The following is an 11,991-nucleotide window of genomic DNA, read 5'->3' as shown; positions in this document are numbered from 1 at the left end:
CGCGCACGTGACCGCGCGCATGGCGGCGCTGGCGGGAGGGCGGCGAGCGGGGCGCGCCCGGCGGCGGCGGCGGCGGGGCCGGGGCGAGGAGGAGGAGGATGATGAGGAGGAGGAGGAAGGGGAAGGCGGCCCCGGAATAGAAGCGTTGCTGCGGCGGCTGCGAGAGGCGCGGTGAGTGCCCGGCCCCGGTCCGTGTGTCCTCTCGCCGCCGCGCCCCGCTAACGCCGCGCTCTCCCCGCAGGGACGAAATGCTGAGCTCCGGCTTCTGGGCGGCGAGCGCCGGTGAGTGCGGGGAGCGGGGGGTGCGGGACAGCGGGGGCTGCGAGCCCCGGCCCCGCCGCGCTGACCCCGCCGCCCGCAGGAGCCGTGCGGGCCCCGCTGGGCGCGGAGCCGCCCGCCCGCTGCGTGTGCTACGGGCTGGGCCGCTTCGGGCGCTGCCCCATCGCCCGCTGCCAGCTCGCCTTCCTGCTGCTGCTGCTGGACGAGCTGCGGGTGAGCACCGGCACCGGGGGGAGCAGCGGGGCAGCACCGGGCCGTGCTCACGCTGAGACAGAGTAGAAATAATCCAGAGTAGAGATCCATTTTGATTTAGGGGCAATGTACATCTTTGAGTCTGTTGTTAGAAAACATAGCTATGTAGCCTGACTGCAAGGCCTAGGCTCAGAGAAACTGCTTCAGTGAAGGACAGAGATAAGGGGGAGGAGAGAGAGGGTGATAAAGAGAGACAGAGACACTGCTGTGAGAGCAGGTCAACCTGACCTAGGAATTCTTTCTGATGAAGAAGAACTAGCGGCAAATGTCACGTGAAATTCGTAAAAATGAATATGTATGGACCTATTATGAAATTGTATGCACATGTATTTGAGAGGGGGGTAAAAAGGGACCTGAAGTTCCCAGAGGTACGCATGTCTGTTAAGGAGAGTAATCCCCACACGCGTCCGGCGCTGTAATAAACTTACCGGCTTTACAGCGTTCACAAAGTTGTGGAGTTTTTGGTTATCTCTGCCGCTGTCCCCGCAGGTGCCACCCGCACGCTGCGCACTGTTCGACCCGGCCTTCTCGGCGCGGGAGGCGGCGGCGCTGCGAGCGCTGGGGCTGTGCCTGCTCCCGGAGAATGAGGTGAGGACAGCCCCGGTCACACCGCGGGGCCCGCGGACGGGGCTCGGCCGTGATGGGCTCGGTGGTTCCCGGGCAGGAGGGGAAACACGGGATCGAGGGTGCGACCACGCTGTTCTACATGGTGCACTGCGGGAAGGCCCTGTACAACAACCTGCTGTGGAGCAACTGGAGCCCAGCGGCGCTCTCCAAGCTGGTCATCATCGGGAACAGCTTCCAAGGAATCGAGGAGAGGTCTGGGCACAGCCTGGACGGGCTCTAGTGCCTCCCACCCTGCTTTCCTCTTCTCTGTCCCCCCACTTTAACTTTATTGCTTCTGACAGCAATTTCCCTGTTTCGTGCATTTTTGTTGCCATAAAGTTTTCAGTTGTGAGCCCTCTCCCCCCTCCTCTGTCCCACCCCCATGCAGAAAACCTGTCTAAATCCACAGGAATGTGGTGTCTAACGCAGACATCTTCTGTTTTTGTAGATTGCTGTCCAGAATCTTGGAGAGAGATTATTCTTACATAGCAAAGGTATGAGGTAACAGTTTAACATTATTGTTCCATGTTGACAATACACCTTTTAATGAGAATGGAAGGAAATGAACTGCCATTGCAAAGAAAGGGGGATTATTTTCAAAACCTTTTCTCTAGACACTATAATATAAAAGCTTATCACTTTAGGATTGTTGAACATCTGCAGAACATCCTGCACACAGGGGCTAAGGGTAATGTAACACCATTCTCATCCTCACTGGCTCAGCTCTGCAGGAAGGGGCTGCTGCACTGTCTGTAACTTTTTCCCCAAATGACCTTTAGGTTTTGAAAGGAGTGGAGGAAGTGGCACTCCCCAGTCACCCCCGGTACCTGGACACCTTCAATGACACCTCTGTGCACTGGTTTCCCTTGGATAAACTGCAGGCGCTCTCCCCTGAGGTCTGGGACTTTGTGGAGGAGCCAATGTACCAAGATTGTGAGGACCTGGAGATCATCAGGAAGGGGGAGGAAGCCACTGCCAAGTCCTGACCATCCCTGTGGTGGCAGGGCTGGGATCCTCATCTCTTCCCATGGAAGCTTCTGTGCAGCTAAGATGGAGCTCAAGTAGCAACTGTGGCATCAGGCTCTGTGCAAAGTGGCAGCACCTGAATGCTGAGGTGATGGGACATTTTTGTATTTTATTTAATAAAAAAAGTAAAGCTGAGCTTTGATTTACACTCACTGAACTCCAGCAAACTAATTCCACCAAAACCTGCCTTGGGAGCCATTCACACTGCAGTGACTGCTCTGATTCCCTCCCCTTCCATAACAATTTGAGGCTTTGCATGTCCTACACACATTGCAAAGCATCAAAAAAGGGGAAATTATCAGAGGGGTTTGTAGTGGGAGGTGTTGGGGTCTGGTTCCCAGTGCACGCTTGGAAAAAGCTCCCAGCTCTCATTGCTGCTGAGATCAGCTCTTGATCAGTCCTGAGAACAACCAGGTTGGCTCCCTCCAGGAAAACTTTTGTGTTCCTTCCCTCACCTCTGTGCTCTTAACCACTGCAGTCCCACAGCAGAGAGAGTTGGGACAGGTCCTGGCTGTGAGCAGCAAAGAGGAGCCCACTGTGTGAGGGATGTTGTGGGGACAGTAACTCACTGCCAGCACAAGCTGTGACATCTGTCACTAGAGACTCAGGGGACTCAGCTAGGCCAGCCCTCACTGAGCAGAGAATGTGATCCCTCCTCACCTGCTGGTAAACCTGTCCCAGGTGGCAATTACAAGTGTCAGCACTGCTTGTTCTCCCTTAGCCTGGCTTCCTGGGTCAGGAAGTCTGGCCCTCCATCCTCTTACCACTGCCTGAACAGCTCTTCCAATAAAACCATCCTGGCATCCAGCTCCAGTGTCACTATTTACAAACCTGGAACTTTATTCTAAGGGTTACCCAGAGGCTGTTCCTGGGTGGTGACTCGGTCCCTAGCAGGGCCTCCCTTGGCCATTTCAATGAGGCTCTGCAGCGAGGTGGGCACCCAGATCTTCTGCACAGAGGCCTCACTTGGCCATGTCCATGAGGCTCTGCAGCAAGGTGGGCACCCAGGGTGGTCTCCCCTTGCACTGAGGCCTCACTTGGCTATGTCTGAGGTTCTGCAGTGAGGTGGGCACCCAGGGTGGTCTCCCCTTGCACTGAGGCCTCACTTGGCCATGTCGATGAGGCTCTGCAGTGAGGTGGGCACCCAGGGTGGTCTCCCCTTGCACTGAGGCCTCACTTGGCCATGTCGATGAGGCTCTGCAGTGAGGTGGGCACCCAGGTCTTCTCCCCTTGCACGAACACCACGCCCCTGTCGATGTAGATGACGATCCTGCCGAAGGTGTAGAGCTGCTTGCCCTCGTGCCTCTTCCCGATGACGGGCATGAAGACGATGTTGTGCTCCTCGGCCTTGGTCTGGATGAGGTCCTTGAAGTTCATGGGCACGGAGCCGGCGGCGGCGCCGATGCCGCGCTGGGCCATGTTCTCGGCCTCGCGCCGCTCCTGCATGGCCTCGTACTGGAAGTCCTTGCGCCGCTCCGTGTGCGTCAGGTACGCGATGTTCTCCCGGGCACCCGGCTGCATGTACCCACCTGGGGGAGAGAATGGGGAGAAAACCGTCCTGAGCTGCTCACCTCCATCCAGGACACGAATTGGAGTGTGGTGGTCAAGTTTGGGCTCAGGAAGGGAGTTCTCAGCTTTGGAAAGAGGGCAGGGTTCAGGTGCTGCTCCCTCAGGCACGCCCTTCTCTTTCATGCCATGTGACTCCCAACTATCACTTTTAGGTACTAGGGAGAATCATGTGGAAGGGAACTGCTGGTTTCCTTCACCTCACCATAAAGAAAAAAATACCCAAGAATGGCAGCTTTAGAAGTCAAGCCCTAAAGGATGATATCTGACTGACAGGGCAAGGCTGGAAGCGGATCAGTTGTTCAACAGCTCAGGAAGCCACCAAAAATCTGTTTCTGCTTCAGTACAGTCCAGAACTATTGAGCAGCACCTCAGAGGTGTTCTTTAAGGACAGAGCAAGGCAGAGCCCACTGACTTTCACTCACGTGAGTTCCTGCCATGCTGCCCCAATCAGCCTCCGAGTGCTGCCAGCCCAGAGCAGCAGAGCCACCCCCATGAGCCACCTACCCACGCTGGAGGACACAGCCCTGTTCATGATGTCAAGGGCTTCGTTGAACTTGTCTTTGATGGAGGGATGTGCCAGCACCTGGTCTGAGAACATGGACTTCCAGCCCAGGTACCACTTGGTGATCTCTTCGTAGTTGGGGCTGTTACTGAGCCAAGAGCAGAGCACCTGCAGAGCAAGGGACAGGTCAAAGGCAGCACAGGGACGTCTGTGCAAGAGAAGCCCCTCTGCCACAGAATCCCAGAGTCATTTAACATGGAAAAGACTCCAAGAGTATTGAGTCCAATGTATGAACAACCATCCCCTTATCAACCAGCCCAGAGCCCTGAGTCCTACATCCAAGCATTCCTTGGACACCTCCAGGGATGGGAACTCAATCACCTCCCTGGGCAGTCCCTTCCAGTGCCTGAACACCCTTTCCTGACACCCAACCTGAATCTCTCCTGGCATAATTTACCACTTGGTTTATTACTGTCAGTAAAAGGAGGAACTGTTCCAATGACTACTGAGCTGTGAGTGGGAACCAGCCCAGCTCAGCACCAGGGCAGCAATTCCTGCACAGGAATCTCTATAACACTCCTCAGTTAATCAAACCTCTTTCCTCAGCCCTCAGTGTCTCACCTGCAGCCATTTTGGGAAGAAGTGTTTCTCCAGCAGCCCAACAAGGCTGGAGACAGAAATCATCCCCTCCCAGTCAATCACCCAATAAAAAGCATCCATGTGCTGCTGGTGAGGGTTGATGATGAGCTCATTCAGGCACATTCCTGGGAAAGGAGAGGACAGTTAGAAAAGAGCCTCACTCAGTTTTATCAGTGCCCTGATCCCTTTCACCACCAACACACAGAATTTGAGCAGCATCTTTTTGTTATCCTAAAGGACAGTGGGGATCTTTGGCTGATCCTGCCACAAAATGGTGCGTTTCCACTTCCCATGATTACAATTTGCAGCCAGAACTGAGAAACCAAAATAACTTGACTATTTTTTAACCTTTGAGCCTCTTTGCATTACAAAACTCATGGTGAAACATTAGAACAGACCAAGGAATTCAGGAGTAACAGAGAGACATCTTACAGCCTGGTCCTACCTGATAGCTCTCAGATATTCCTACCAGCTAGAGATGGATGATTTATAAAAAATAAGACAGAAAACCTAGAGAATAAGCAGAGTAATTCCTTGTATTTTTCTAATGTTTCTGCCTCTGCACAGGACAGGTAGCAGAAAATCAGAGGAAAGCTTGGTCTAATCTCATTAACAACAACCTCTGATGTAACACTGGCACCCACATATTAGCAAGGTGGAAGGTGCCAATGCCAGCACTGTCTACTGTCTCACCGAGTTTAGGCACGATGTTCTTGACCATGAAAGCCTCCCAGGAGCCAGGAGTGAACACATCCTTCCAGGGCTGAAGGATGAGCTTGGCAGAGGAGTCACTGGGGTGCCACTTCTGCAGGGCGTTGGCCAGCTTGTTGCGGATGGGCGAGTACAGCGGCTCCAGGCGCGCCTGCATCAGCGGCAGCCAGGGGTGGATCCACGAGTGGATGGGCACCGTGTCCGTCAGAGGGTTCCAGCTCTCCACCTCGGGGCACAACAGCAAAGATTAACTCAATCCAGGCACCAGCAGCGAGTTCTTATGAAGCATAAAGAGCTCTGACGCAACCCCCGACTCCTCAATCCATCGGCAGAGGCTGCACAATGGTGTTTGGGAGTTCCAGCTGGAATTCAAACACCGGTTCAGAGCATGGCTTTTCTTTCCCCTGCCCTCTTCTCTCACCTCCTTCTGCAGCTTGGGGAAGATGAGCTGATCCAGAATGTTATCCAGTATCCACACAGGGACAACGTTCACCCAGCTATCCAAGAAATCCACCATGGATCCACAGTTCCTCGGCTGCCACCGCGCCACGATGTTCCTGACATATGGCATCCAGATCTCCCACATCAGTCTGGCAAGAAAGCCCAAATAAATCAAAGTGAAGCTCAAAGCTACAGCCTGGGCCTAAATAAACTAAATGGGAGCAGTTAGTTAAAGCTGCTTCTTCTCTATAGCTGCAAACTGGATTTTAACAGGCCCAGCAAGGAAATCCTCTGGAAAAGCTCCCTTGTGTCTGCTCTTTTCCATCCCTGAGGAAGCAGCAGAGGAAGATGCTGCACAAAGTAGAAATCATTTGTTCTTTACCTGTGAAAAGCATCTGTTGACAGGTCCTGCCCACTGTGGGATAACAGCTGATCGTTTTCCAGAAGGCTCTTCCACTTGGCTATGATCTCTGTGCCGTATGTACAGTCCTGGGAATGACAGGGCACAAATGGTCCATATCATTTTCCATTAACTCCAGCTGGGATCTGCACAGAGCAGGCTGAGGGTGTGCTGAGCACAGCCAGCCTTTTCACCTCCTCTCAGGGCAAGCCAGGAGCTTTCAGTCTTAATTCCAGAATCCCACAATCATTCAAGTTGGAAAAGAACTCCCAGACCACTGAGCCCAACCTGTGCCCCTTACCACCTTGTCACCAGCCCAGAGCAGTGAGTGCCACATCTGTTATTTCCTAAATAACTTTTAGTAAAGTCCTGCCAGAGAAAAATCTCACCTTACAGTATTAACACATCTCCAGGGAGAGGACAGTCTGAACTTTAGCAGGTGTACAGAGAGATCCAGACTGTATTCCAGCCTAAATGCCACTGAGGACAGACTGTGCATCTCTGATACTTGACAGACAAATCTCTCCTGCTTTTGCTAAAAAACAACAGCTAGAGATTTTTCACCAATTTTTTCATCCCAACACTCATAAAAGGGATTGGTTTTAGCCTTACAAACTCCTAAATTTTTACCCAGCAAATGTCTGAGAGTGGGGACAGTAGAGTTTCATTTTGTCTCTTTTCTTTTTCTCCAGACTGATCAGGAATTTAGAATCCCAGAACCCCAGGTTGGTTTGGATTTGAAGGGACCTTAAAGTTCATCATGAGATGAGCCACCTGCCACAGGCAGGGTCACCTCCCACTAGACCACACTGGGGACAAAGTAACAAAGATTACTGGAGCCATCAAGTGAGAGCTGCAGATAACTCAAACCAACACACACCTTGAGGGGATCCCAGTTCTTGAAGTATTCCTTCATGAGGGGATAAACTATGGCCACTGCCAGGTCCACCCTGTCTGACATCCTGTACTCCTCGTAGTACTTGTCCTGCAGGGTCTCAAAGATCTTTGCACACTCATCCAGGGTCAGAGGGTTCTCACAGCCCGGCTGCATCCGCCTCTCACACTCCTCCACCATGTCCAGCACCTTGCTGAGGTTGCTGATGGCCTTCTCCTCGTGGGACAGCACCTCAGCCATCTTCTGGATCTCGTGGCTGAGGTTGACCACCATGTCCCTCTCGTACTGCAGCTGCCGGTCGCTCTGGATGATCTCCTGCTCCGTGATGTCGATGAGCAGCTGCAGGTTGTGCTCCAGCTCGGGCAGGGCAAAGCCCTGGGGCTTGGAGTCCTTGCCCAGGGGTTGCTGGGGGCTGTCATCTGGGATGTTGTGCTTGTGGCTGATCTGGCTGTAGCTGTAATAAACCTTCTGCTCCCGGCCCGTCATGTCGATCACCTGCCAGCACACAGAACAGAAATTCTCTAACAAAAAACTTTCAGCTTCACAAAAGGAGAAAATCCCTGACTCCAAATTGAAATCTGGAGATTTCCAAGGACCTTAAATACTCCAGGAGGCTGCTAACATACACTGTATTTGAACAAGGGGATTGCTTTCACAGTGGCCTTCTCCACACACAAGGAGTTACAACAAGTAAGAGACAATCTGGAATCAGAGCCACAAGAATCTCCTCACCTCATCCCAGTTTCACTGAATGATTCTACAAGCAGTGATCTTGCCATTCGTCACTGCACTTAGAACTTTTATAATTTTATAAAGATACTTTAATATCAGATTCATCATTTTATTGAGTTCCCTTACTGTCCCTTTGAGGTAGAAGATGGTTCAAACAATTCCAAAAAGGACAACTGTGCTTTCAGAAGTGGATGAGTGTTGATTATGACAAACGTGAAACAACTAAACTTAAATTGCAATTAACCCCCTACACACAGTGACATTTAATCTGTCACCACATCCAGGTGACACAGAGCTGTTATATGGCTCGGGGATGAGTTCCATGAGGCTGCACAGGCAGTTCCTAGGACTGGCTTTACTGAGGTTACCGGTGCCTAAAATGTGCTGGTGACACCAAAGGGCCCAAACTGTTCCTCAGGGGTCACCTCTTGGCTTATCAACCTCACCTTGACCTGGGACAGCTCCTTCTGAGGGGCTGCAAGCTGCTTGCTGATCCTGCCTTTGGCTTTCAGCTCTTCCACTGTTTTGTAGCTGTACTTGGGCTTTTTCTTGCCTCCGTTCGGGTCCTTCCGCCACTGGCTGAGCTCCTTCTGAAACTCCTGGACAAAAACAGCAGAGTTGAGGTGGCTGCTCTTTGTCACACCCCAAATCTGCCTCTTTTTACAGGAAAATAACCATCAGATCAATGAGGAATTTGTACAGGAAATAAATGGGAAGGGGAAAAGCTCATGCCAAGCCAGCTTGGATGCTGTGGGCCAGTCACCCACCCTATGGATTAAATGAACAGGATGTTCCTGGTCTTTTTTTTTTATTTAAACAAAAGACAAAGACTATTTATGTGGGGGACTCCTCAAAGGAGGGATTCTAGCAAAGCTACTGAAATAGAGTGAGCCAGAAACAACAAAGAACATTATAGTGACAAGGAAGATCTGCCTAAATGAAATCAACGTGCTCTGTGTTTGGATTCTTATCTACAATGAGCCCAAACAGTTTTCTCTGACACAGAAATTAAGAAAACTGAATTTTGCACACAGAACAGCAGGGAAACAGCAAGAACCCCAGAAATACCTCCTCAGTTTCCTCTTCTGAGTCCACCACAGGGAAGTCCTGCAAGGACTGCGTGGTCCTCTCGGAGCCATAAGCGCCCACAGCACCTTTGCCTTTCCTCTGCTTGGCCTCGATGGGGTTGATGATTCCTGGCAGGATGGGAATGGGGTCAGCAGGAGCACTTTGTGTGCTGGGAGAGAGCTGAACAGCCAGGCTTTCCCTGTGAGTTACCAGATCAGCACCAACACCCTCCCTGGCACTGCCTCCAGCACTGTAGTGCTTCCAACATCACCAATTTCCTGTAAAAATTCCCTGTAAAATCACTTCATCCCTGCACACACCAAACTGCCAAAGCACAGCCCTACTCCCAGCCACATTTCACTGCCTTTTTATTCTGCTATGTAAAACAGCATCTCCTTTCCTGTGGGATGGCCACCTTTGGAATTTACTGCCTTTCTTCTTGCTCTTTTTCTCTTGCAAATGACCACAGGTCAGTTTGAACACCCCTGACTCTCACCACAGGGCTCGGATCACTGGCAGGAAAACAAGAAGGAAGTTTAAGCCGCCTGGGACTGGCAGTTCTTTAAGGAATCCAACTTCTCCCCCAAATCCCCAGTTAACAATAATAAACCACCAAACACACTGACAATACCTTGAGCATTCTTCCCCAGACCCCTTCCAGGGACATATCCCATCTTCTGGAGAAGCTTCTGCCCAATGCCTTTAGTGTGTCTCTCCCAGCTGCCAAAATCCACAAAGGACTTGGAGCCTCCTACGAAGCCTTTCTGGCTGGGCTTGAAATTTCCACCCTGTCAAAAAACAAACACAGGCTTCAAATAACCAAAGTGTGCAAAACTCCCCTCAGAAGGTTCTTCCCATACTGCCCAGCTCACTGGAACCTCGCTTGTGCATCCATGAAGGACCTGTGGAGATCCCTGAAATTCCTTAGATAGGGAAGGAAAATCCTGAAAAAACTCTGGCTGACAACCTGACAGTTCTCAGGTTCCACCACCAGATTTAGCTGAAGCTGATTCCTGATTCTTTCAGGTTTTAATTGAAAATAAGGGTCTTTGAGTTTTAATCTATAACATGCCTGGATTTGTCTGTTCTGTGAAAGCAGAAAAATCAAGTCTCTGAAAGGCAGGAAACCACAGGAATTCTCTGCTTTAAACCTCACTGACCAAAGGGAATATTGAGAAAAATGAAAGGACTGATTCCCAAGGACACACAGTTATTATATCAATGTACAGTTGTGCCAATGATTTATTATCTTGATTTTTGTTTTATCAATGATACAAAATCCAGAGCACACACTTCCCTTACTGACACATTTGGGACTCTGGTTTAATTATTCCTCCCTTTTTTAGTGTTCTATTACACCTTCACTGCCCTCAACCGCAGCCTGAATTTCATAAACATAAAACAGAGAACAGTAAATTTCCTGGAGAACTCACTGTCTTCAACTTCTTGGGCACAAACTCCTTGGGAATCTCCTCCTGCTTCACAGGCTTCTCATCATCATCCGAGTCCTCATTCGAGAGCTCCTCGGCCGCCGCCTTCCTCAGCCCAGCGCTCACAAAGCTCACGGGGGCCGAGTAATCCCTGGAGCTGCAAAACAAGCGAGAATCCTGCTCATTCCTGCAGGAGCCCGGGGGCTGCTGTGCCTTACACCCCCCAAAAATGCGATATTAAAGGCTGTCGAGCTGTTTAACCCTGCTTTTGCCAGGCAATCCCCATCCTCCCCCCTGCGCTGCACAGGGAGCAAGCATAGGGAAAATCTCTACAGGTGAGGGGGTCCCGAGTGCAGCCCAGGCTGCTTGGGTGGGTGTTCACAGTCGGGAAAGACACAGGGAACAAGGGGGAGTTCCAGGGAACAGGGGAGCTCCAGGGAACGAGGAGGATTCAGGGAACGAGGGGGAGCTCCAGGGAACGGGGGGGAGCTCCAGGGAACGGGAAAAGACTCCAGGGAACGGGAAAAGGCTCCAGGGAACGGGAAAAGGCTCCAGGGAACGGGAAAAGGCTCCAGGGAACGAGGAGGATCCAGGGAACCGCGCAGCTCCTGGGGTCCCTGAGCGGGGTCCCAACCCGGCCGTACCGCTTCCCTCCGAAGCTGGGCCGCTCCTCGTCCGAGTCGCGCTCGGCCCACACGCCGTAGGTCGCCTCCTCCTTGGTCTGGCGGTGTCGCTGACGGTGCGGGTTGAATTCGTTCTGCAGGTCCCAGTCCGACACCTCGAAGCTCTCCATCTCCACGCCATCGTCTCCGTCCGTGCCGTACAGGTGCGACATCGACATGGTGGCTCCGCTGCGATGCCCCAGCCCGCTCAGGGACCCCAAGCCCCTTCAGGAACTCCTGACCCGGGACGCCCGGCCCCCTCAGGAATTCCCGACCCGGGACTCCAAGCCCCCTCACGAATTCTCGACCCGGGACCCCCAGGTCCCCTCTCCGACCCCAGCACCGGCCCCGGCCGCGACGCCACAGCGGATGCGCCCCATTCACTTCCGGTCCGCTCCAGCAGCGCGCAAGCCCCGCCCCAAACCATGGAGTCGTCAGGAACGGAGCGGCCGCGCCGTTAGCGCCGCCCTGTGGCCCGGCGGGGTAGAGGGGGCGGAGCCCGCGCGATTAATAATTAAAATATTAAATATCAAATCAACACTTTAATGGTGTCCGACACCTTGGGTGGTGGGGGGGAAGGGGGGCATATATTAACTCTGCAATAGCCTCTGCAGGGTCGGGGATGGGGTTGTGGGGAGGGCACACGCACCACAAAGGCTCTGCAGGGCCAGGGGGCTGTTCCTGACCCTGGGAGTTGGGAACAGCAGGGCCGGGGTGGCTCTTCCCGATCCCAGGAATACGGAACAGCGGGGATGGGAGGGCTGTTCCCCACACCGGGA

The 11,991-nt window shown here is 52.5% G+C and overlaps 2 protein-coding genes across 2 annotated transcripts; one reads left to right on the top strand and one right to left on the bottom strand.

The window, feature by feature from the left end:
- Positions 1-19: 19 nt before the first annotated feature.
- On the top strand, positions 20-2,298 carry SRRD (SRR1 domain containing). Its single transcript, XM_066562429.1, has 7 exons — positions 20-171; positions 242-282; positions 362-492; positions 1,021-1,119; positions 1,196-1,350; positions 1,586-1,631; positions 1,917-2,298. Exons 1-7 carry the CDS (start codon positions 20-22, stop codon positions 2,121-2,123), a joined length of 831 nt encoding a protein of 276 aa, XP_066418526.1. The 3' UTR covers positions 2,124-2,298.
- On the bottom strand, positions 1,653-11,532 carry TFIP11 (tuftelin interacting protein 11). The gene is made up of 12 exons (XM_066562424.1): positions 11,195-11,532; positions 10,554-10,707; positions 9,752-9,908; positions 9,121-9,248; positions 8,499-8,651; positions 7,306-7,815; positions 6,408-6,514; positions 6,006-6,174; positions 5,567-5,810; positions 4,856-4,998; positions 4,237-4,402; positions 1,653-3,692 (listed from the first exon to the last, which is right to left on the bottom strand). The coding sequence occupies exons 1-12, from the start codon at positions 11,389-11,391 to the stop codon at positions 3,337-3,339; spliced, it is 2,484 nt and encodes an 827-aa protein (XP_066418521.1). The 5' UTR covers positions 11,392-11,532; the 3' UTR covers positions 1,653-3,336.
- Positions 11,533-11,991: the final 459 nt, after the last annotated feature.

Source organism: Molothrus aeneus, chromosome 18 (genome assembly GCF_037042795.1).
Source record: "Molothrus aeneus isolate 106 chromosome 18, BPBGC_Maene_1.0, whole genome shotgun sequence".
NCBI classification, from domain to species: domain Eukaryota; kingdom Metazoa; phylum Chordata; class Aves; order Passeriformes; family Icteridae; genus Molothrus; species Molothrus aeneus.
The sequence above is the reverse complement of the archived record's forward strand: the minus strand, read 5'-3'. Positions and strand labels throughout refer to the sequence as shown.

Bases quoted from the DNA above. Each gene is read 5' to 3' on its own strand.
- SRRD (XM_066562429.1), top strand. From the start codon at position 20: ATGGCGGCGCTGGCGGGAGGGCGGCGAGCGGGGCGCGCCCGGCGGCGG. The intron at 1,351-1,585 runs GTCTGGGCACAG...CTGTTTTTGTAG, and splicing joins TTCCAAGGAATCGAGGAGAG to ATTGCTGTCCAGAATCTTGG. The intron at 1,632-1,916 runs GTATGAGGTAAC...AATGACCTTTAG, and splicing joins ATTATTCTTACATAGCAAAG to GTTTTGAAAGGAGTGGAGGA.
- TFIP11 (XM_066562424.1), bottom strand. From the start codon at position 11,391: ATGTCGATGTCGCACCTGTACGGCACGGACGGAGACGATGGCGTGGAG. The intron at 9,909-10,553 runs GTGAGTTCTCCA...GTTTTTTGACAG, and splicing joins TGCCCAAGAAGTTGAAGACA to GGTGGAAATTTCAAGCCCAG. The intron at 4,403-4,855 runs GTGAGACACTGA...CTTGCTCTGCAG, and splicing joins TCTTCCCAAAATGGCTGCAG to GTGCTCTGCTCTTGGCTCAG.